Source organism: Rhineura floridana, chromosome 11, assembly GCF_030035675.1.
Source record: "Rhineura floridana isolate rRhiFlo1 chromosome 11, rRhiFlo1.hap2, whole genome shotgun sequence".
In the NCBI taxonomy this organism is placed as follows: domain Eukaryota; kingdom Metazoa; phylum Chordata; class Lepidosauria; order Squamata; family Rhineuridae; genus Rhineura; species Rhineura floridana.
This window is the reverse complement of record NC_084490.1, coordinates 57,126,802-57,150,719: the sequence shown is the minus strand read 5'-3', so window position 1 is coordinate 57,150,719 and position 23,918 is coordinate 57,126,802. Positions and strand designations below refer to the sequence as shown.

General features: G+C 44.6%; 2 protein-coding genes across 4 annotated transcripts; both read left to right on the top strand.

Annotated features, from left to right (window-relative positions):
- The first annotated feature begins 1,816 nt into the window (after positions 1–1,816).
- RPL27 (ribosomal protein L27) lies at positions 1,817–6,650 on the top strand. Of its 2 annotated transcripts, none has more exons than XM_061590411.1 (5): positions 1,817–1,923; positions 3,011–3,093; positions 4,844–5,013; positions 5,213–5,323; positions 6,561–6,650. In XM_061590411.1, the coding sequence occupies exons 2-5, from the start codon at positions 3,013–3,015 to the stop codon at positions 6,607–6,609; spliced, it is 411 nt and encodes a 136-aa protein (XP_061446395.1). In that variant the 5' UTR covers positions 1,817–1,923; positions 3,011–3,012; the 3' UTR covers positions 6,610–6,650. The 2 variants fall into 2 exon arrangements, with proteins under 2 accessions (XP_061446395.1, XP_061446396.1); XM_061590412.1 differs by lacking the exon at positions 1,817–1,923 and adding an exon at positions 1,933–2,010.
- Positions 6,651–8,640: 1,990 nt separating this feature from the next.
- Positions 8,641–22,398, top strand: IFI35 (interferon induced protein 35). 2 transcript variants are annotated; one of them, XM_061590923.1, is made up of 10 exons: positions 8,641–8,839; positions 10,036–10,063; positions 12,682–12,780; positions 13,754–13,912; positions 15,543–15,659; positions 16,125–16,275; positions 17,889–17,998; positions 20,207–20,396; positions 21,303–21,409; positions 21,722–22,398. In XM_061590923.1, the coding sequence occupies exons 2-10, from the start codon at positions 10,049–10,051 to the stop codon at positions 21,932–21,934; spliced, it is 1,161 nt and encodes a 386-aa protein (XP_061446907.1). In that variant the 5' UTR covers positions 8,641–8,839; positions 10,036–10,048; the 3' UTR covers positions 21,935–22,398. The 2 variants fall into 2 exon arrangements, with proteins under 2 accessions (XP_061446907.1, XP_061446906.1); XM_061590922.1 differs by lacking the exon at positions 8,641–8,839 and adding an exon at positions 8,967–9,404.
- Positions 22,399–23,918: the final 1,520 nt, after the last annotated feature.

Sequence of the window (23,918 nt, the reverse complement as noted above, 5' to 3'; positions counted from 1 at the left end):
CCCCTCCAAGGAATGCCCAAAAGTAATGCTTGAAACATTACAATTACTCCTCAAAAGTAATAAAATTACTCCTCGTTCTATTACAATCAAAATGTAAAGGAATTACCCACTCGTTCCTCAAAAAAGCAATAAATTACAAGTAATTTGTTTTTTGTAACTAATTACTTTCAAGCTCTGGTGGTAACACCTTGCACTTGGCCCGGTAACTAGGGTTGCCAGGTTCAAGGCCTGAGACTGATCCTGTATGTTTAGGAGAAGAGAAAGTCAGCCAAGTGCAGGTGTTCTTGCAACACTGGAATGGGAACCAAGAAGTCTTCTGTATCTTTAAAAGTTGTACAGGGGGAAGGGAGAATTCCACCTTGTGGCTTTTCCCATTACAGTGTTGCAAGAACACCTGCACTTGGCTGACTTTCTCTTCTCTTAAAGATACAGGATCAGTCTCAGGCCCTGAAGCCTGGCAATCCTACCGGTAACAAAGCTGCAACCAGTGCAGATCCCTGAACAGAGGTGTTATATGTGACAGTGTGTCACTCCTGTCAGCAATCTGGCTGCAGCATTTTGCACTAACTGCAGTTTCCAGGTCAAATGCAAGGGAACCCATATACAGTGCATTGCAGTAATCCTGTCTTGAAGTTATCAGTGCCTACTGTGGCCAGACTCTTCCTGTCCAGGAATGGTCATAGTTGTCTTATCAGACACAGTTGATAAAATGTATTTCTAGCCACTGAGACTACCTGGTGACAGAGCTGGATCAAGAAATGCCCCCAGGCTGCATACCTGCTCTCTCAGGGGGAGTGCAACCCCATTCTGAGCAGGCAGTTGACCAATTTTTCAGACATGGGAACCACTCACCCACAATGCCTCCATCTTGCCAGGATTCCAGCTCAACTCATTTTCCTTCATCCATCCCACTACTGCATCAAGGCACTGCTCCAGGGCCTGCAGGCCTCTCCTGATTCAGATGTTACGGAGATAGAGCAGAGTGTCACCAGCATATTGATGGCCCCTTGCCCCCAGACTCCTAATGAATGCTACCTGTGGCTTCATATAGATATTAAATAGCATTAGGGATAAGAAGTGCCCTGCGGCACCCCACAGCACAACTGCCAATGGGCCAAACTACAATCTCCCAATGCTACTGTTTGCAGTCAGTCCTGTAGATAGGACTGGAACCACTATAACATTGTGCCCCTAATTCCCATTCCACGGAGCCGGCCAGGAGGATACCATGGTCAATTATAGCAAAAGCCACCAAGAGATCGAGAAGCAGAAGTGAGGTCACACTCCCCCTGCCCCACTCTCTGTAAAAGTTATCCAAGAAGACTTGGATAGGCTGAGATTTAGCCACAGACATCATAGCCACCTCTGATCTGTTGAGATACCAAAATTTATTTTGTAATGTATTGCTTGTTTTTTCATAGCCCAGGCCCTCCAGAGATCCGGGCCCTGGGGATTTCCCTCCCCCCCCGGCCTGTGCAAAAGTATTTTATTTTCTTCCCCTCATATTTCAATGTCTGAATCCCTTGTCCAATCAAATAGCATAGTCCGAAGGGATCTACTGTAAAGCACGATTGAACAAAAACCTCAACAACCCCCAACCAATGTTAAAAAACACGAACAACCGTAAAAGAGTCGGAACCAACGCGTTTGGTGTACGACGCCCAATCATAGAGCAACTCTCAGCCTCTCTTATATTTTCTATCGATGGGTCTCATTCGCGGGCTGTGGTAGAAAAAAGAGGCCTAAAGGAGTATGGAAGTTAGATGCTCTTGTGTGAGTCTACATCTTATAAGTCTGTATTTTTTTAATCGTTAAATTCCGTACCACGCACGCGCAGCCTAAGCCGCCGAGCGGCGTGAAAGGTTGGAGGAAGTGACCTATCTTTCCTCTTCCGGTGTAGTTACCATCGGCGCTCCAGCTTCAGTAAGTTTAAGGGAAGGGGGATTTGATACAATCGGTCGTAATCCTTTTAGGCTGACTGGAAGGCTGGGTTCCTGGGGTCGTCGGGCGGTAGGTCTAACTCGACTTTGCTGGGATGGGCTCTTGGGCTTCTCGAGGGCGGCTTTGTGAGATGGTGGAAGGCTTCGCTTTGGTGGTGCCCATTTTTCTTGGACGTGTTTCTGCCTGCACTAAAAGGGGGGAGAATCCTAATCTGTATACAGTATCTGGATATTGATGGCCTTTCTCTTTCAAAAGTTGTCATGGGAAGGGGTTACCAGCTGTCAGGTGGACGGGAAGCAAAACGCTGAAATTACCCGGTCTCTTTTCAAATAAAACGGGGTTTTTTTGGCGGGGGAGGGGATGATTCTTACTGTTATGTATGAGTGTCATAGAAATACGCACCTACGGAAGTCTTGTGCAGCTTTCTCTTGGTTTTTTCTTCTTCCTATGATTTTGTTGGATGCAATTGATGTATGGTGATAGGGCCTATATATAGAGCTATATTGTGGGTAATCAAAGTGTGTCGAAGGGCTGTAGTTCAGTGGTGAAGTATCTGCCTTACACCAGAAGGTTCCAGGTTTTAATCCCCAGCATTTCCAGATAGGGCTGGGAGAGATGCAGTCCTGAAACTTTGAAGAGCCACTGCCAGTCAGTGTAGACATTACTAGATGGACCAATGGTCTGATTAAGTATAATATAGCTTCCTATGTTCTCTGTATGGCTAAGTTAGAAAATATTGGTTAGCTCTTTGAGTCCTTGGCTTCCACCACCCCAGAGAAAATCTTACTTAAGTCAATACCCAGCTGTAGGTGAGCTGAGTTTTGAGGAAATGTTAGATTTTCAGGTACTGGGATATATGAATGTGTGAATCCCCACACAACCATGAAGCTCACTGGGTGACCTTGGGTCAGTTACTGCCTCTCAGCCTCAGAGGAAGGCAATGGTAAAGCCACCTCTGAATACCATTTACCATGAAAACCCTATTCATAGGGTCACTATAAGTCGGAATCGACTTGAAGGCAGTTCATTTCCATTTTCATGTGTTTTTTACATTGTGTTTCCTCTTCAGAAATGGGCAAGTTTATGAAACCTGGAAAAGTGGTTCTTGTACTCGCTGGACGTTACTCTGGACGCAAAGCTGTTATTGTTAAGGTGAGAAGATTGGACTTTATTTTTTTTTATCATTAATTTTATTCAAATTTTCAAACAAAACAAAACAAAACAAAAAAGAAACAAATTAAACAATAAAATAAAATGTTGACTTCCGATTTGTCGCAGATCAGTTATAGGTCTATGATATATGACAAACCTGTCTCTTAATATATTACAAAATCACTTTCCTCCAGTAGTTATCTTAATTAATCATCAAATCTCATTAACATCACTTTATTCTTTCCGCAAAAAGTCAAAGAGAGGTTTCCACTCCTTGAGAAATATATCCCTCGATTTTTCTTCAAATAAACATGTCAATTAATCCATCTCATCAAGTCTACTAGGACCAGTATTTTCAATAGCCATTTTTCCATTATCAGTATTAATTCCATCTTCCAACTTCCATCCTTGCACCCATAATAATCTTGCTGTCATAGTCATATAGTAAGAGTCTGATGGGAATTTCCTTCATCACAAATATTTCCTTGCCATCAATTCTGAATGTGTTGCTGAAATATTGTTGTAAAGTCATATCTCTATTCCTCTTTTTTACGAAATGCACTAGCACATCTCTTGAGAGTTTTTCTATTGTCACATATCTGGAATTAATTCTATAAATTTTCTCTATTTCAAGTGAGAAGATTGGACTTTAAGGAAAAGGTAGTTTAGGTGCAGAGAGACAGACATCTCTGGCAGATGTTGGAGGAAGAATATCTAATCTCAAGACTAGTATGTTTGCTAATTTAGATGTGGTAGTAATTTGCTGTGTATTCATGAGTCCAAACTAGTGGAAAACATTTGGCTCTTGCAGTAGCTTACAAAGATCACAAGCCACAAAAACAGCAGGGCAGCATAAAAATGGCAGCATAAAACCACATCTCCATACAAAAACATGTAAAATCCTTTGCATATACAAGGGTTTTCAGCCAGCAGCAAATAAAAAAACAATGAGGGCATTGGGTCAACTTCCAATGACTGAGAATCTTTTGCTACCTGTTTCATTTCAGAAGATAGGGAGGCCTGGAAGCAGGGCCTCAGAGGTCGATCATAACTCCTGGGTAGGTTCATGTGTGAAAAGACAATGCTATTAAAAGTCCTGTTCCCAACATGTTCAGGGCTTTATGGGTAAATATCAGCAACTTGGATTGTGCTTGAGAATGGACAGAAACGAGTGGCTGGTGCCAATTGCTTTACTGGTTTCTGTTACTTGTTTTGATGGTCTAGAATACGAAAAAATTATTGATATTTGTAATGATCAGAATATTAGTGTGAATACCCTTTTGGTGATTAGCATGAATGAAGCATGGATCCTCTCCCTTCCCTAAGAAACCCCTTCCTCTAATACCGCACTCAGATGCTGATTGTAGAGATGTAGCAAAGACAGGAAAGTGAGGGGAGGTATTGGAATGTGTGGGAATAATTTTTTGCAGAAGTCCAAAAACATATTTGCGGGTACACCTCCAAAAAACACCTTAACGAGGACTGACCTTGCTCATAACCATATTGGGTCCCAGTTGGAAAATAAAAAAGGAAAACTGATGGATTGAGAAATGAAATGCGTTGCTTGGAGGGAATGACAAGGAAAATGCACTGCAACTTTCTGTTGAAGTCCCACTTGTAGCAATTATTATTTCTTCTGGCTGCATTTGCTTGTTAATGTGCACTTGAATAGCCTCCAGTACCTTAGTTAAAGGGTGTGGTTCCATCCTAGCTGTGGTGCCTCATCCTTCTAATTAACCTCTTATTACAGAATATTGATGATGGCACCTCGGATCGCCCATATAGCCATGCCCTGGTGGCTGGCATTGATCGCTATCCACGCAAAGTGACAGCCAGCATGGGCAAGAAAAAGATTGCCAAACGGTCCAAGATCAAGTCCTTTGTGAAAGTCTACAATTACAACCACTTGATGCCAACCAGGTGAGTGAGGAGCTTGATAAGTGGGAGGAAAGGAAAGTGGAGAGCTGACTCTGTCCATTCAGTAAAGAGAGCATCAGCTTTTCTGGATCCCTGTCTTCAGATTTCAGTAACAGGTGTGGACATCTAGGGAGGCCAAGCAACAGAGCAGAAGTGTGTCCATATTTGTTGCTTGTCTTAACCTATTGTGTCTTTTGCCTAGGTATTCTGTTGATATTCCCCTGGACAAAACTGTTGTCAACAAGGATATATTTAGGGACCCTGCTCTGAAACGTAAAGCACGGCGAGAGGCCAAAGTGAAATTTGAGGAAAGGTGAGTCTTGAGGAAAATGCATCTGCTCCAGTGGTTTGAGGTGTGGCCAAATCATTATCCAAGTGAGCATAGAGAGTGTGTTAACCTGTGAAGTTGGGTTTCCCACATCCTAAGCCCAACATCTAGTCTGTTGCTTCTCAAATCATAGGCCATGGGCCACTTTCAGATGGGACTCAGAACCACAGCCTACCCAGTGCCTCCTCACTTGCTTGCCCTGCCCTCTACCCATGTCATAGCTGCCTCGTTGGGCCAATGCCATTCCCTGTATGCCACACAAAGGTGTCCGGGTGATAGAAGTATGGCAGGGGGAGGGAAGTTCTTCCTCTGAGGGGTAAGAGCCAAAGGAGGTGTTGAAGGAAAGTAGATAAAAGGTTAATATTCAATTCAATTTATTGTACTAGCCAAAGGCCATGACAAATACATTAAAAACACACAGAGGTATGTAAAAGTATACAGAGAACAAATTGTTGTTACAACCAGTGATATAAAAGAATTAAAAAACTAAACTGAGAATACAAAGGAAGAGAGGAACGCTGTTATAGAAAGAATAAAATAATGTGAAAGGACCAGGGAGAAGGGATGAAAAAAACACTGTTGAGGGAGGGATGAGATCCAAGCTGAATATGAAAGGAGAATAGGAGAAGGAAATTACAGGAAATGGGTAAAAGTCTTTTGGGAGTCATGGGGGGGGGATGGGGAATGGGAAGCAAAAAATAGACAAGAAAAGAGACTTTTCCACTTAGAGCCTCAGGATCAGCAAATTCTGCCTAAAACAGAGGCTGAGTCACAGTACCTCCAGAACTAATGTCTGTACTTTGCTTAAAGAAACCAGAGCTATGGAACTCCTCCCCAAAAGGGAAACGGTGACAAAGGGTTTATCAATTTCCAGAGATGGATTAGATATTGGTAGAATGTGATGTCAGCAATTGCCAGCCGATTATGCCAAACTCTTCTATCTATTGCCTGGCTCTGCCCTGCACCACCATTTTGTGACTGGTGGGCCTCAGTAATTTTTAGCTGTCTTAAGAGGCCCCTGGCAGTGGAGAGTTTGAGAACTGATCTAGTCCGTTGCACCCTAGATTGCAATGTGAAGGGGGCTGGTGGTTTCGGTTATGACAACTCTCTCATACTTGGGGTGGGGGAGATGGGTATCATGTCTGATGCAATGGATGTCCTGTTGGGCTGGTGTTTACTTCATGCGTTGTGAAACTAACGAGAAATCATTATTCTCTTTCAGATACAAAACAGGCAAGAACAAGTGGTTTTTCCAGAAGCTCAGATTCTGAATTGCATGTAGTTGCACCAATAAATGTTTTTGAAAAACCCATTTTTCTGAAACTGTATTGTATACTTCCTCTCTGGTGGATTTATTTGGGGAATGGAGGAAAGAGAGTAGTGAAATGAATATCATGGGATACTTGAAGGTATCCCATGTATCTTGTAGGCATCATAAGAAGACCCTGTTGATCAGACTAAAGGCCTATCTAGTCCAGCATTCTGTTCTCACAGTGGCCAATCAGATGCCTAAGAGGAGCCCAGAAGCAGGACATGAGTATGGTAGCATTTAGGTAGACATCACTGCCGAGGAGAGGGATTTTTAGGCAGCTGCCTGAAAGAATAAAGTACTACTCCCCACAAAGGAACTTTAACTTGAATGACGGTTTAATTATACCATCACTTTTCAGGGTCCCAGAATGTGGAAAGAGCATACAAAAAGTATAGGAAATGCATTTAGCTCAGGCTCTGTTAAATTGTCTCTGCACAGTCTCAATTGCATGAGGAGACAGGATCTGTGTCTCCTCTCCACATCAGCATGCCATCCCCACCATTGCTAATGTGAGTGGATGGAAGACTGCCGAATGTCCATAGGCCATCCTATGAGGTGGAATGGTGAGTGCTCAGGGTTCCACCTCAGAGACAGCATGTATGCGTTAGCAGACTTCTCCCCTTTGTTCATATGTTGAGAAAGGCTCCGTTGTGGGTCTGAGGGCACAGGGTAGGGGCACATAACCCTATTGTTGCCACATGGCTGAGGTTACATGAAGGCAAGTGCTAGCTGCAGGGGCTGCAATGGCAGATGATCAGGGCTTGAGTGCATTTAAAGGTTTTTTGTTGTGCATATGCACATAGATGGCTGCTTACCATATGCTGCTACTTAATGTTCCACAAGGAGAGCTGGAAGAAGAATTCTGTCAATCTTGGAAATGTTTCCTACAGTATCTTGAAAAAGCATATCCCATAAAACACTTTTTATCTGCTTTCCATTGCTTTTCTGTTGGGACCAACTCAAACCAGAAACTCTGCTTGCTTATTGCAAGGAAGCTAAGTGTGAGCACAAGTAAATTTGTTTGGATTTTGTAGAGTGTGTGTGTAAAGACCCCACTTAATGTTCTGGGCTTTTTCCTCCCAGCCAGAGTAGAACAGAGAGCTTACTGGATGCTGTGTTTGGCAAGACAGGAAAGGGGAGAGGAGGGGAATGCTTCCATGTGTATGTGGGTCTTAGTTTGCCCTCCCTCCTATTATCGCCACTATGTCTTCATAGGTCCTTCCTACCTTTAAATTGGGGAGCTGTGCTTGGCACAAAAACTTGGAACAAAAGGAAGTACTTGAAAGAAGCTGTTCTTTGCTGTTTTCCTCTGTTGAGCTGTTCTTCTGAACTGTAGGGCTGCCAGGTTCAGGGCCTAAGACTGATCCTGTATCTTTAGCAGAAAAAGTCAGCCAAGTGCAGGTGTTCTTGCAACACTGTAATGGGAAACCACAAGATGGAATTCTCCCCACTGCACAACTTTTAAAGATACAGAAGACCTCTTGGAGGCCAGGCCTGGCAACCAAGAGGTCTTCTGTATCTTTAAAAGTTGTACAGGGGGAAGGGAGAATCCCACCTTGTGGTTTTTCCCGTTACAGCCTTGGAAGAACACCTGCACTTGGCTGACTTTCTCTTCTCCTAAAGATACAGGATCAGTCTCGGGCCCTGAGCCTGGCAACCTTACTGAGCTGCTAGCTGCGTGCCTCTATGCCTCAGCAGAGTACAGTTCCCCTACTTTAGAGGGGGGAAAGAGCTCATATCTGTGTAACCCCTAAAAAAATTAGGTATGCTTTTCTACCTAAATCTATAACTAGGGGGGCTTTCTCCACATGGCTTGACGTTAAGCTGTGATATTGAAAATACCACTAGAGCCCTTCTGTTACAGCAGGGATGTCGAGAAAAACTCGAAGCTTCCTTGAAACTTCACTGAGCTCAGGAAGAGGGAAAGTTTAAGCGCAAGGCTCTCCATGATTCCAACATTTAAGATCTCTGAAACAGGAGGATGCCCTGTTGGAAATATCTGATAAAACGGAAGCACGTGGACCAGGTACCTCACAGCTGCTGCACCCCTCGCACCGCGGAACGGGCAAAGAAAGAAGCCCCGGGGCGGGGCTTGATTTGGGGGCGGGGCTGAGGGGAGAGGTCATCAAGTGGGAATCGAAAGTGAAAGCCAAACGAATCAAGGGGAGCAGCTGCTGGAAGTCCAAGAGGTGAGCTTGCCTAGAGGCGGAGGGAATGCGCCGACTAACTCCTTTCCCGAAACGAGTTGACAATTTGCCCGACAACCCAGTGCAAAGGATCGCGAGCCTATAAAAACTATGGCTGTTTTTCATGGAGAAACATTCTCCCAGTCACGACCGGTTTCTGATCTTAAGGGAGTTGCTGCTATAACCTTCCCATGCGCTCTCCAAAGGAATTTGGAACAGAGGTGCCCCTGTTTTATGTCAGGAGGAGGACATAGCTAGCAGTTGCCAACTTACCTACTTGCCCCTTGCATAGTGGAGATTCCCAAGAGATGAAGCGAGCAGGGGAAAGGAAAAATGTTTTTGGCCCGCTCGCGATTGCTTGAGCCTTTTGGTTAGCGTCTATTGCCTTGCGTTGCGTGTAGGGCTCATCTGCTTCTGTCCCCCAAATTTTGTTTATGTTTGTGTTGTGCGCGCTGAGCGCTCCGCCTCTCGACAGAAACAAGGGCGAGGTCAGGAAGCAAGTGTGGTGGTGGAGGTGTTCAGCGAGTCAGCGTTTGTATCTGAAACCCGGAATTTGATACTGAGCATTGTAAGTTCAATAACTTGGGAATCTCGATTTTTCTTAAAGCACGGTTGCTTCCGCACCATACATTTAAAGCACATTCTTCCGCTCCCCCGAAAGAATCTTGGGAACTTAGTTCTGGGAATTATAGCACTGTGAGGGGCAACCAGTTCCCAGGATTCTCTCGCTGAGCAGCGTGAGGATGTGCTTTAAATGTTTGGTATGTATGCAGGCCAAGTTTCTAGCCACTGTGGCTAGGAAGAGAGACTTGACCATGTGGGGACAGTACCTGGTGAAATGAAAATGAGGCATGTGGTGGTACAGCGGAGCAATCTTTCCCAACCTATAGGTCCCCAGAAGTTGCTGGACTACAGTTCCTCATTGGCCATGCTGGCTGGGGCTGATGGGAGTTGTAGTCCAGCAACATCTGGGGACCCACAGGTTGGGACTGATTAGTGAACATGAGTTGGGTTTTAGTGGCCCGCATAAGCTCTTTATCCTTCCTTATGGCTACATGAAACAGAAGAAATTATGCAAACCAGAAACATATTTGCATACTATCTATGTATAATAGATCCCCCTCCCCATATGACAGTTGAGTTACCTTCATTTTGTATCAGTTGCATTGTAAATGCAGCCCTTCCATTTTCTCTTCCAGGTGTGTCCGCATAATGAATTCAGACCAGGTAAGCAGGCAGCTGATAGGTAAATAGGAGACTGTCTCTGTGTGGCAGCTGGAGGGAGGGTGGCTCTAGAACATGGATGGTCACAAAGTGGATCTCTGCGATATTTGCAATAGACTGGCAAGAATTTCTGGCTCCCTGTTGTCAAGCAATAAAACAGCCCTCCTATATTGCCCTGCTCAAATGAAGAAAACTTGATGCAAGCAGGACTGGATTTTTGTGTGGATAGCCTGTGAGCTCAGTTCTGTTCTGGTATTCAAAACAAATCCCTGGGCTCTTAATTCTTTAATTTTAAATGTAGGCCTTTTGCAGCAGGCGCCACTTAGTGGATGTTGGAGTTCTAGTCAAACACATCTTTAGAACGCTGGGAACTGTAGCTCTATGAGGGGTAAACTACAATTCGCAGGATTCTTTGGGATTGGGGGGCAAATGTGCTTTAAAAGTATAGTGTGTGTGTGCAGCCCGTTTCACATAATTGCCAGTCAGATATTTCCAGGAAGTCTTATCAGCTGGCTATAGCAACATAGGCAGCTGTCTTGCACTGACCCTCGGTTCATCTAGCTCAGTATTGTCTTATACTGTCTGGCAGTGGCTCACCACACTTTCTGACGGATCTTTTTCAGCCCTGCTGGGGATTCACATGCCCTTCTGCATGTGAAACACAAAGGCAATTGCCATCTCCTGCAGTTGCTGATGCCCCTCAGCAATTTGCATGCTAAACTTGGAGGTTGAGACATATCTTCCTCCAGGAGGTTGAACAGTTCCTTCTCCAAGCAATCTAAACCAGTAGCCATTTCCACATTTTGCGATAGCACATTTCATAGGTGAATGTTACGTTATGTGAAGCAGAAGAAAAATTACGTCTTGAATTTGTTGCTCATCAATTTCATTGGGAGTTGGGAGGTTATGTTGTCTGCTACTTAGGAGAAGAGGTGTTAGTGCCATGGTTTTGTTGCTCTGATGCAGAACTTATACACGTGCTTAACTTTCCTGTTCAGCACACAGGCCATCTGTTCCTAACAGTGAACCTTTTCTTAATACTAATAGGAGGTAATGCTGTTGCTGCCTGCTTAGCTTGTCATAGAATGAATCCCATCAGGTGCTCCTGAGCAGGCTGTGGCCCATTTAGCTTCTTTTGGTCACCTCTGTGTGTTTCTGCAATCCCTTTCTGATCCCCTTGTCTTCAGTTTAGCCATTGTTGCCCTATAATCTTTGGAGAATAGATCCACTCACATTGTCACTGGATGTCTCTCTGTTAGACATATGATTTGATTCTGCATTCAGAGTGATATGAGAAATCTCTATGCCGCCTGATTCAAGCATGCGGTTTCATCACCTAGCGTTGGAGTCAAGGCACCTGTCACTATTACAAAGTAGGCAAAGTGATATCTTTGAATCAGATCAAGGTCTGTTGGAGAATGCAAACTGACTTAACAATTTTTCCATTGCTCCTGAAAAGGCTTAGTCTCTCTAGACCTCATCCCTGGAACTCAGTATCCAAGCTCTTGATTCAGCCCTCAAAGTTATGAAATAATGGCACAGATGAGTACCTTTGAGCACATATAGAGTATGTACCAGTTCTTACACCTGTGATGGGAGCTGAGCTTCCAAGTCAGGTGATGCTACTTCCAGGCAGGCTGGAGCCTCAGCACCTCTGATTCAAAACAGTCAATATGTGATCAAGAGTTCTGTGTAACTGTACCACTTGTATACTTATTTATTAACAGAAAGATGGTCTGGGTTTTTTATTTTTATTTTTTTTAATCTAATCTCTTTTGTTGTATTCATCCAGTTGCATCTCCCTAATATCTTTATGTTTTTTCTATGCATGCTCTGTGTTACACATAAATTAGTAAAATGGTGCTGTGAGTGTAGCCATATTGGGAGCCCAAATGAGGTGGAGAGCAGGGTAGGAAATAGTGTTATCGAATCATAGACCCCCTCCCATGTGCATGGAAAAGTATTGAGGGTTGCAACATGCGTGGGCACTTCTTGCTGCCATCAGTGGAAGGTCAGTTTCATGGAGGATAAGGCTATCAGTGGCTTCTAGCCATGATGGCTATGTTTACCTCCAGCGTCAGAGGTAGTATACCTCTGAATCCCAGTTGCTGGAGAAAGTGCTGTTGTGCTCATGTCCTCCTTGCAGGTTTCCCCTGGGTATCTGGTTGACCACTGTGAGAAAAGGATGCTGGACTAGATGGGCCTTTGGTTGGATCCAGCACAGCTGCTCTTCGGTTCAGTCTTCCCTTTCCCTTAAAAGCAACCAGACCATCTGTTTGGGTTGCTTTTGAGGGGAGAGTTTGGTCTTCCTTTGTCCCAAAGTGGCCATATGGGGGCGGGATTTCCCCATAATATTCACAATGAGAAAATTTCATGAGGTTGCCACACTTTTAGTTACTGGGCAAAATGCTAGCAAAATGACACTTTTTAAAATGTGCATATATTGTAACACATTGATATACACAAGTGGTCAGAGGTTAGTCCTGTTCTCCTCCCCACCCCTAAGTTTTCTTAAGATCTATCAACACCCCCCAGGTGTAGCAAGACCCCCTTATCCTGGGCTCCTTCCTGCTCACCTCCACGCTCCTGGACTGTGAATTTCCTTTTGCTCTGCTCTGCAGGAGGCTGCCCTTGATCTGTCCAGTATGAGCGTCTTGGCGAACAAATCTTGGGAGACAATAGCGGCAGAACAAACCTTGAAAGAGATGACAAAGTATCAGGTACTTCTCCTTGGGAAGAAGGATTGCCTCTAATGTCTAAAGCAAGATGTTTTAGAGGCTCAGTTTTTCCTTGCAGCACTCTCCCATAATCCCTTAAACCTGGTTTTGGTTGCTCACTAGTCACTGAGGTGCACTCTGAACACGCCCTGGGCCACTTTGTATGTCCCACAGTTGATTCCTGCTATTCCTGCCCAGGTTCTTTGGGCTTTCAGTTCTAATGAATTCTGGCTCAAATTAAGCTATGGGAAAGGGCCTGTGGTTGTCTCCGCAATAGAAATGTAAAATCTCTGGAACTTTTGAGGCCATGAGGAAAAAATATTTTCCCATGGATGTGTTTTGGGTGTGTATGAATTTTTTCTGGAGACTGAAATATATGCAATAATTTCTTACCAAACCTAAACTTATTTTACAGCTTTAACAAGATAAAATACAATAGGTAGAACTTAGGCTGTAATCCAATACATATCTTCTCAGAAGTAAGCCCCATTGGGTTCAAGGTTAGGATATATCAGATTGCAGCCTTAGTTAGCATATAAAATTTTATTTATTTGTGGAATATTTATGAAAGTTTCAGAGCAATTCTCTGCATGTTTACTCAAAAGCGAAGCCCACTCTGTTTAGTGAGACTCCCAAATAAGCATGCATAGGATTGCAGTCTCAGAAGTATGTGTAAGTAAAATTGTGAACATATACCCAGTACTATAAAGGCAACAGCACCCTATGCTACCTAAATAGTTATATCCAAGTAAGATATAGTAAGAAAGGTAAGTAAGAAAAAACAGAAACTACAAATCTTGTAGTAAAAAAAAGAAAATGTATTATTTGGACAGAAATTGTTTCATACAATATTAAGGGCTATTGGCATGTTTGAATATTCTCAGTTTCCAAATTTTCCTTTGGATCTTCATGGGGGGAACAACCCCTTTGATTTTTTTCCCTCCTGGATCTTCACATCTCATCTTGTCACCTCCAGCATATGTGCAAAGCATTGGAGAGTGACCAGTTGTCATTGGAGGCAGGCAGAAAGGACAGTGAGGAGTACGCTTTCAGACTTGAAAGAGAAACTGAGCTTCTATGTCACAGACTCCAGGAGCTTGAAGAAGACACCCAGTCCCAGAAAGTAGCTTTCCAGGTATGGTACTTTTAAAACTGTGGCTGCGTATCTTGAAAGCGGGGGTGGGGCACCTGTAGGCCTCTAGCTGTTGTTAGACTATAATTCCCATCATCCCTGTGGACATGCTGGCTGGGTTGAATGGGAGTTGGAGTTCAACAACAACAACTGGGGGAACCACAGGCTCCCTATCCTTGCTTCTTTTTTTTAAAACCTTAATCAAGGTAACCCCAATTCTGCATCAACAGATGTTCAATTCTGCAACCATTCTGGTCAAACATAAGCATCTGTTTTCTTATTTTGCCTCCTTTTATCTTGCTTCTGCAATTCACTGTGAAAGGTTAGAAGGGAAGTGTTGTGACCACTACAAATCCTCCTCAGTACTTTGCCCCCGCTTTCTGATATTTCTCCAGGCGCAGGTACGTTCAGCCTTGTCTTGCAGCCATGTGGGCAAAACACTTGATTTAAGGAAATTTAAAGCTGAAATATTCAGAAAGCTAAACTCTTGCACCCTCTCACAGGGGTTGCCAAACGGTGGTCCACGGAGCACCAGTTTCATTCAGGCGGTCTGTGGCATGTCGGCATAAAATACTGATACCGATTTTTACTTGTATTTTATTGCTTCTTTTATTTTATTGTATTACAGTTTGAAGTTTATGGAATGCAAATTGTAATACAATAAAGTACAATCTAAGAAATAAAGGAAGCAATAAAAATAGAATTAAAAACCATGCAGCATCTAGCACAGCGCATTACAATTGTTGTAACAGGCAGAAAAATCATGAAGTGGTCCGCCAAGACCCTCAGCCATTTTCAAGCAGTCCTGGGGGGGGGGAGTTTGGGGACCACTCCCCTAGCACATGCACAGCCTGATTGCAGACTGTGTAACTATGTGATACATAAGTATTTGTTTGCCATACTTATAAGCCCCCCCAAAATGATTTTTCTGGGCAGCTTATAGTATTAGTAAACTATTAAAATGCAAGAATCAACAATAAAGCAGCAGATTTAAACAGAATGTTGGAAGATTAAAAGTCACGCAGTCCTGTCTTGAAACATATTTTCTGGGGTGGAAACAAAGCCCTTGGGCTCAGCAGCAAGGTCTCTGTGCAAGGACTCTTCTTAGAGACATTTGGTTGTCTGATGGCAAAAGAGGTTGCTAAATGAATTTAATTTTTTTTTTATTTTGCTTGAATGCATGTCCTGCCTCCCAAATCTGAGCTTCTCTCCCTGTGTTCTGTCATTCATTCTTAGATCTCCCAGGCTAAGCTCCCATGTTTGAAGCTGTAGCACAGATGAGCCCCAGCTAAGCCTTACCTGTTCTGATAGTTTGCAATACTATCAGGGATTCTCTTTCTGTTAGTTGAGGTGGCGGGTGTCTAGACTGGTACATTGGCAAAGACTTACACAGGTCTGGGATCCTGAGGGAGGGAGGTCCTCGAGCAGGAGTGGGGAACCTGGTACCTTCCAGATGTTGCTGGACCACAACTCACATCCTCCCTGACCATTGGCCATGCTGGCTGAGGCTGATGGAAATGGGAGTCCCACTATAGCCTGTATGCCACAGGTTCCCCTTCACTCCACATAGGCTGTCTGCAGTGGCAGGGTCCCTCTTGTTTGCTGCTGGTGACTTGCCTTCTTTCTCTTGCAGAAAGCACTTGAGTTGAGCATGGAGGAAAACCGCCAATTGTTGCAAGAGAAACAAGTTCTGGAAAAGGAACTGGAGCAGCTGGAAAGGCTCCAAATTATCCAGGAAGAGCTCCACAAGGTGCTGGGGAGCATGTGGCCTTAGAAAGAATCTGTTTTTATCTGGATCCACATATACAAGGTTGTGCCTGTCTCTTCAGGAGCTATTGAATCTGAATCAGAATTCCTCTTGGGGTTTCTGACTGGAGAGTTCCAGGCATGGCTTGATTTCTAAACTGAAGTGTGTTGGGGCTTCAGCTCATCTGTCAGTTGATCTTTTCTGCTCTACAAACCAACTGTGGAGGCTGGTAGTGGTTTTCGCTGGCGAGGCAGAAACACTCTGCACGTGCACAGAAGCACTCTGTCTTTCCCTAACATTTTGTATATTCCACGCTAAGCTCTGACCTTAAACTGTCTGGTGGCTGAGTCCTGAATTAAATTAAGCTTGGGAATTTGATCTGGAGGGTGGGGTATGAGACCTTGTAGGAAAAACCAATACTCTTATCAATAAATCTTTTTCTCTTCCTTCCCTCCCCTAACTCTCCAGGTGCCAGCCAACTTACCTGAGCGGGTTATGGTGTTTAAAGGCCATGTGGAAGAGAAGGGGGAGGCATTGCCTGATATGTTGACAGTTCAGCCACAGATTTGGTACCCTGTGCCTGGAGGATCAGCTCTCATCACTTTTGAGAGCCCTGAGGGTAGGAGGAGCCGTTCCTGACTGAAATTCTGATCTCTGATAGCTATCGCAGTGGTGGCCCTCAGCTGTGAATCATAATTGGGAGCAAAGACATAAATGGGAACACACAGGCTCAGGTCACATGGAACGCTAAGCCAAACCATGGTGGCTAAATGTCAACCAGTGAACATGCAGGAACTCGGAATGAAAATCACAGCTGCTTCACTGCTGCTGTGTTCCCCAGGGTAAAGCCAGGTCTAGCTTACTGTTATGTTCGAGCCAAGCCTCATGGTTTGTCTCCTCCAGAAAAACTGAGTTGGTAAGCCATAGAACAAAGCTTGACTACAGCTTGCGGTTTATTTGGAGTGAGACAACTCCATGAACCCAGGGATGGAATGCTAAGTTCAAACCATGACTTGGCCCCATGTAGCGCAGCCGGAGCAGGAGCAGGGGAGTAGGGAAGCAGCTGTGATTTTTCCTTCATTTTTTTCACTCATTCGTGCTTAGCCATGGTTTGGCTTTGCATTACAGTACGTGCTACGAGAATCTTAAGAGACTTCGCAGGCTGGGAAAAAAAAGTTGGAACTGCTGTAGCATGGCTAGAATGGGCCTGTTAAGATTAAAATTAACAAGGGGCTACCTCACTGGTTGGATGTAAAGACACTACACAATAAAACTAAAGAAACACTGTGCAAATTAGGGATGCTGTGGAGTAGCCAACGTGGCACCCTCCAGATGTTCCTGGGCTTCACCTCCCATTATCCCTGATTGTTGGCTGGAGCTGATGGGAGCTGGAATCCAACAGCATTTGGAGGGCACCACTTTGGCTATCCCTGCTCTAGAACTAAGGACCAGTAGCAGGTATATTGGATCTGAGGTCTGGGATTTAAACAGAGGAGGGGACCCCTAGAACTGATTGTCAGCACCCCTCATGCCCTGCTCTTGCCCCCCCCCCGGTATGTGGAATTGGAGATCACAAATTCCAGGGCAATGGCTATGTTATATGGGCAAACTTGAAGGCTCTCTTCCACTCCACCCTCCTCTGTCTTTTATTTTGTAAGGTGGTAATAAATCTGAATCTCAGCTGGACCACTTCAGACTCTCATGAATGAATAATTCATACAAAAAATTCTACGCATAGAAAATTAGAATATCAGATGAGAGGGATAGTGCATGAGGTCAGGGAGGTACATGATTCCACAGCAGGATACAGCATACAGCATTACCACCACCACCACCAATGTTTAGCTTAATTATTCAAAGGGAAGAGAATGGGGTCTTTAGGGGTGATCTAAACCAGTCCCTTGCCTGCAGCAGGAATCCTATATAAAATCCCAGCCCCTTTTATCTCTAGTGGTAGGACTAGCACTTCTGTTTCAGAAAGGGACCTAAAGATATCATCCAGCTGCAATTCTTTCATTTCCCATGCTAATCCAGCCAAATGTTTCTTCATCCAATTCTGCATGGCCTCGATGGATAAAGATTCTACAACCATTATCCAACTCCTTCGAGAAGTGACACATTTTCATCTTACAGGAGGATGGAAACTTAATTCTGGATGCTGAACTGGCAGGAAAGTAGGGGGATGGAAGGGGATTGCTAGGATTGATCTCTTTTTTCCATTCTCCCTGTCAGTTGCCAGCCGGATCATCACAATGGGACAGCATCAAGTTCAAGTGGATGAATGCAGCTATGTGCATGTGGAGGCGGAGCCAATGGCATTGCTCTTGCCCTCATCCTTGGAGGTACATTCTGCATCCTTCACCTTTGAGCAACATGTCTGTTTGGGGGTAACTGTTGGTAATTGGAAGTGTCTGAAACAGAAAAAAGCACTGAAACAAAATTCAGATTCTGCATCAACCTTGTAACTGGAAAACCTAGTTTGGCATTTATTTCTTTATTTTGTTCATTTTTGCTGTGCTGAAGTCTCGCTCCTAGGCCTGGATAAATCCTGGTCAGCTTTCCCTGGCTCTGATTTCTGAGATTTTCTCAGCCACTTACCACATGTGTGAATGACCATCATTGTGTGGAAAGGGCTTGCAGGGCCACACACTGACCCCAAGGTTATGCAACTGCTTGTTGGCCCCATCCTCAATGTCCTTGTGTTGGGTATAGATGTCTGCAGAGGAAAGCCTATGGGCAGAAGCCTTCCACAAAAGCTGGAACCCTGCATTCCAGCTCACTTAGAAAGGATAGGCGTGGGTCTCAGGGGCAGGGGTGATGAGCTGTGTGGTTTCTGTGGCAGAGCCCTGTTATATGATTCACATGTGAAGGGCACTTATCTCTGCAGCCGCAAAGTTAAACGGTCAATCTAGGACACAGCAGTGGGAGATCTATGAACAACTCTCCGTTTTTTGGGGGGGGTTGAAATTTGAAAGCAGCTGGAGGGGTATTTGATGCAGGACTGCAATGCTGAAGGAATAAATCTTCCTCCCCCGGTGCTGTTTTTGCAATGACTTCCCCTCCCCAGAAAAGCTGCTGTTTGCTCTGCCGGGGGGGGGGAACCTACAGGTAACCGGGTAACTGAAGCATAGAGGGCACATGTTCCTGCCTGTACGCAGACAGAGGACAAGCAGGTCAACTCAGTAGTGCTGAGAAAATGGGTGGGCAATCTGCGGCCCTCAATCTAACTTCATGCGGCCCTTGGCCTAATTTGTTGTGGGTGGTAAGGGGGGGAGGGGTGGCAAAAAGGCAAAGAATGATGTTGCAGAAAGACAGAGAAAAGAGGTCAGCCCCACGCGGTTTTGGCTCTATCCCTATCCACTGCTGGCTTCTGCCCCCGCCCAAGCAGTATACAGCCCCTGACAAGTTTACCCATGAGGGATTGCTGCCCTCAATAGAAGAAAGGTTCCTCCCCCACCACCCTAGAACCTTTTTGAGTCTGATTCTCTCATTCTGCATGCTGTCTCTCTTTACAGTTTATGTCCCTGTTGCTCCGCCCAGGAGATAAAGGGAAATTTAAGCTGGGCTTTAGTGGCATACTTCATGTGGACAGGAAACAGCAAGATGGAACTCTGTGCTGTAGTCTCAGGGACTAAGAGAGAAAAATACATATTTTCGAAGGAAGTTGTCACCATCAGATTTTCAGGGGCCGGCATGAATTTTTGAGCAGCTAGACCTCCGGAGACCTGAAGATGAAGTCAAATTTCTAGATATTTTGAGTTCTTGCTTCAAGCCTTGTTTTGACTGTTCTGGTTTTGTGCTAAAACAAGGATGAGCTAATCTTTTCATGTTGGTGTTCCTCTTTGGTAATTAGACAGACAAGAGAATTTTGGCAGGTGCATTTTATCACGTGGTACTGATGCAGAAGTTTGAAAAGCTGCAGCTACCAACATTCCTTCACCTGGAATGACGAAAAAGCTAAATTCTGCAACCTGTATAAATCAAACAATTTTGCATGTTTTTTTCTTATTTTGCATAGCTAGATTTTGAACGTTCACTTTTCATCATTTACTCTCCATAACGTAATCACGGAGAGAGGGTTGAGATATAAGAGGCACTGAAGCCTATCACTAATTATTGGAAATATAATCCTGCTTCGTTCCTGACTTCTGAGATATCAGCACACATTGCCCAGTTTCAAGCATATCTGTAGCCATAACAGCTAGAAATTTGCTCCCTTTTTAAAAAAATGAAAGCTAAGATTCCCAGGAAGATTAATTCTGTGCTCAGTACCAAATCCTGCAGGTTTTCTGCACTCCTGCAGTGCATTCAGTTAAGCTGAAATCTGTGCAACTAGGATGGTTCTGGAGCCCAAGCTGCTGAAATATTGACTATCCTTCTGCAAAAGAGGTGGATTGGGGAGTAGAGGAAGATAGTCCACATACAAACCCACATACTTTTCTTTCCCCACCAATGCAGATGGATCTTTTTTCCCTCAGCTGTGCTATGATGTGGCCATCCAGTTCATCTTCCCTAAGGCTTCTTCCTCTCTCTCTCACACCCCCCCCCAGATCTCCCTGGAGCACAGTCCCCGCCAGGTCCTGCTGTCTGGGTTGTTTGCCCACTCTGTGCTTGAGGAGCAGCTACTTGACAAGCTGCAGATCTTTTTCAGCAAACGGCAGAACATGGGCGGTGAGGTGGAGCATGTGGAGTGGCTGAATGGTTCTGGCCACGTGGTGCTGACGTTTGTGGAGGATGGAGGTATGGGGAAGGTGGCTGTTCCACACTCATGCTGAGTAGATGGGGAGGAAGTTTCTTCCACCAGATTAGGGGATCCCAGTTTTGTGGCACTCTGAATTTGTCAGTGGTCCAACTAGTTCAGTGCTCTTCTCTTGAGATGCTCCCAGGGAAGTGTAGGAAGGCATGCTGGGAATAACAACAGCCATCATCCAGTGTTTGTTTCTGGATGGGGAGGCTGCACTTTCAGCTTTCAAGGCTAGATACTGCCAAAAGGCTGATCCTCCATATGTTTATCAGACCCTTTCCCCCCAACCATTTGTACTGTGGCCATTGCTTTATCCTGTAGCATTGTTCCATAGGCTAACTATGTGTAACGTGAAGGGACGTTTCATTTTGTTCACCTGAATTTCAGCAGGCAATTGTAAATTCTTGTATATTGGGAATTGATCTTTCCCAGTTGTTTTTCCTATGCCACTTACGATTTCATGACCTTCTCTCACAATCCCACTTGGCCTTCCTCTTAGAAAGCTATCAAAGTCCAATCAGTGAATATTTTTGTTGCAAGGGAGGTGATCATTTTAGTTGCCCTTTCTTAGATCATCTCCAGTTCATCTTGATTTCTTAGGATTTTTTTAAATCACATTTTTGTTTGAACTGTCATTCACTTGTCAGCCAGGGTTAAGTAGGATTGTAGTTTAATTTTCCTGTGAATGAGCTTTTCTGTTCCTCCCCCCACCCACCCCATAAACCACAACCTTCATTGGGAAGAATGCTAGGAAAGTAATATACTCCCCAAACATTCCAGCATGTTGGATTCCTAGAACTGCAGTCTTTAAAAGCAGCCAAAGATCAAATACTTGCACACACCCTGGGAGGATATTGAGTCATAGATTTAAAGCACTATCCTTCGCCTCTCCCCTCTTCTAGTGGCTGAGCGGCTTATTCAAAGAGGTCAGTTTCAAGTGCCCATTGGAAAAGAGACTCATAAGGTGAAGCTGTCACGCCACTTAGGTGGGGAAATTGCAGAGCTGCAGGTGAGAGGAAGGGGGGACACCAAGACATATGTATTGCTTCACTCACTTTCAAATATGGTAAGCCAGATTGGGGGCCCTCCTGCCCAGTGGGACCCTGGATGTCTGCCCTGACGGCACTGCTGACTTCAGGAAACCTAACTGTGCAGCAGCAGAGGACACTGTCCAAAATCAGCTGCACGTTGGGATCCTGGATCTTCTTAATATTTTAGCAGTAGCAGCTACTACTGCTGCTTGGGTTTGCATTTTAGGCCCCCATGACTCTTGGAGTTTGGGCATCATTCATCAGCCTCCTTTCTTTTCTCCCAACCCCAGTTCCGTTCTTCAGTATGTGCTCAGACTGTCCTGCTGTCAGGGATTCCAGACGTCCTGGATGAAGAGTTGATGCGTGAAGCCCTGGAGATTCATTTCCAAAAGCCCAGCAAGGGTGGGGGAGAAGTGGAAGTCATTGCATATGTCCCAGTTGGACAGTGTGCAGTCGCTGTCTTTGAGGAGGAGGGAGGGTGGAAGGAGGGAGAGGAAGCCTGAGTGTAGCTCTGTTTTCCTGAGGCCAAGAAAGTTTCTTAATCAATTTCAGTGCAAGTGGTTGCTAAACTCCACCAAGAAAAAAACACTGAGAAGGAGAAACTTTTGAATTACGTATCACTGCAAGGAGAGGGAAACTGATGAGCAAAGACCACTTAAGTATAAACATGGAACGGGTATCATTGTGAGCCTAATCCAGTGGGTATGAACAGCCCAAGAGGAACGGTGGGGTCTGTGTTCTTGTTGCTCAGGAAAGAAAGAGAGGCTCCCTGCCACAATGGCACCTCTTTTCTCTGATGTGTGAACTCTTGCCTTTATTATGTGATGCTTTGATTTGTGGATTTTCCTGCTATGTTGCCCTTTTTGTCTTGGCATTAGGATGACCCCAGTTCCCTAATGTTTGCATTTCACCCAGAAGGGAGGGAGGAATCTCAGAAAAACAGAATAAAAAGAATGGCAGAATCACACTCATGCTGTTTGCACACTATTAATTCGACATGCGTGGTTGTCACCAAGAGCAATGTTTTGGGGAGCATTAACCCAGGCCCACCTGACACTGATGGCTTAGATCAGCTGGTTTCCAAACCTTTCCCCCTTCGAACCACTTGGAAATTGCTGAGGGTTTTGGTGAACCACTAAATCATTTTTCTGCTTGTTATAGCAATGGTAATTCACTGCGCTAGATGCTGTATGATTTTTAATGGTATTTTAATTGCTTCTTTTATTAGATTGTATTTTGTGTTACAATTTGAAGTCAATACAATAAAATACAATCTAAGAAATAAGAGAAGCAATAAAGATATAATTAGAAATCAATATATTTAATTTGGATATGCCATGAACCACATGAATGAGGCTTGTGGACCACTGGTGTCCGGGAACCGCAGTTTGAGAACTCCTGCCTTAGAGAACACACATCATGGATGGTGCCCTGAGCCTGGCAAGGAAGGAAAAAAATGTGCGCTTCTGTTTTGCAGGTCATCTGCAGCTACTCAGACCAAAATTTATTTCATTTATACCCTTGCTTTCCTCCAAGGATCTCAAGGCAGCATGCATCTTCTCCCTTCCCCCTGCAAATTTATTCTCACAACAACCCTGTGAAGTAGGTTAGGCTGAGATGTAGGAACTGACCCAAGGTCCCCCAGTCAGCTTTATGGCTGAGTGGAATTTGAACCTGGGTCTTTCCAGCCCTAGTCCAGCACTCTAACCAGTATACCACACTAGAGGTGACTGTGTGGTAGAAGACAGGGGTTTGCAAATGTCTTCCGCTTTTATAACTACCGAAGTAGGTCAGTGAGGCCAAAGCACATGCAGCTCCCCATCCTTCAGGAAGACTGCCAAGCCCTTTTCTTGCAGTCTGTTGAATCCTACCAGGCCATGGTCTCACCAAAGAGGAAAAAAGACTAAGCGGAGGGAGACATAATAATAATTATTCTTTATTATTAATTGCATTTATATCCCACCTTTGCTCCAAGGAGCTCAGGGTGGCATACATGGGGATTCCCCTCCTCATTTAATCCTCTTAACCCTGTGAGGTGGGTTAGGCTGAGAGTCAGTGACTGGCCCAAGGTCACCTAGTGAGCCTCGTGGCTGGGTGGAGATTTGAGATCCTCCGAGATCCTAGTCCAACACTGTAACCACTACACCATCACTGACTTTCAATAGTGGTGGGAGGGGAATAGACAATTGCAGGAGGAGGGAAATTGGACACCTTCAACCTGTTCTGCTTTCTCGTTCCTCTCCCAACCGGCATCACCATGGGCATCCTAGTGACATCTCCACAGGTCTTAAAATACTGTTGAATGTCATGTCAGCCAATGGTAAGATCTCAGAAATCCAGGACTTGAACCTGGATGAGCAGGCTGATCTGGCATGTTTTTCAGAGATCTAGTTGGATCTGTCCTTGCTTTATCTGGCACCTTTCTTACCACAGCAGCAGCTTCGTCTGGGCGTAGATCCATCCCTCTTGTCTAGGTGCCCTCAAAGT

What these genes read in the sequence shown, in the direction of transcription:
- RPL27 (XM_061590411.1), top strand. Translation starts at nt 3,013, where the DNA reads ATGGGCAAGTTTATGAAACCTGGAAAAGTGGTTCTTGTACTCGCTGGA. An exon ending in GCAAAGCTGTTATTGTTAAG is followed by an intron (nt 3,094 to 4,843) that starts GTGAGAAGATTG and finishes CTCTTATTACAG; the next exon opens with AATATTGATGATGGCACCTC. An exon ending in AAAGTGAAATTTGAGGAAAG is followed by an intron (nt 5,324 to 6,560) that starts GTGAGTCTTGAG and finishes ATTCTCTTTCAG; the next exon opens with ATACAAAACAGGCAAGAACA.
- IFI35 (XM_061590923.1), top strand. An exon ending in AAGAGATGACAAAGTATCAG is followed by an intron (nt 12,781 to 13,753) that starts GTACTTCTCCTT and finishes TGTCACCTCCAG; the next exon opens with CATATGTGCAAAGCATTGGA. An exon ending in GGGAAATTGCAGAGCTGCAG is followed by an intron (nt 21,410 to 21,721) that starts GTGAGAGGAAGG and finishes TCCCAACCCCAG; the next exon opens with TTCCGTTCTTCAGTATGTGC.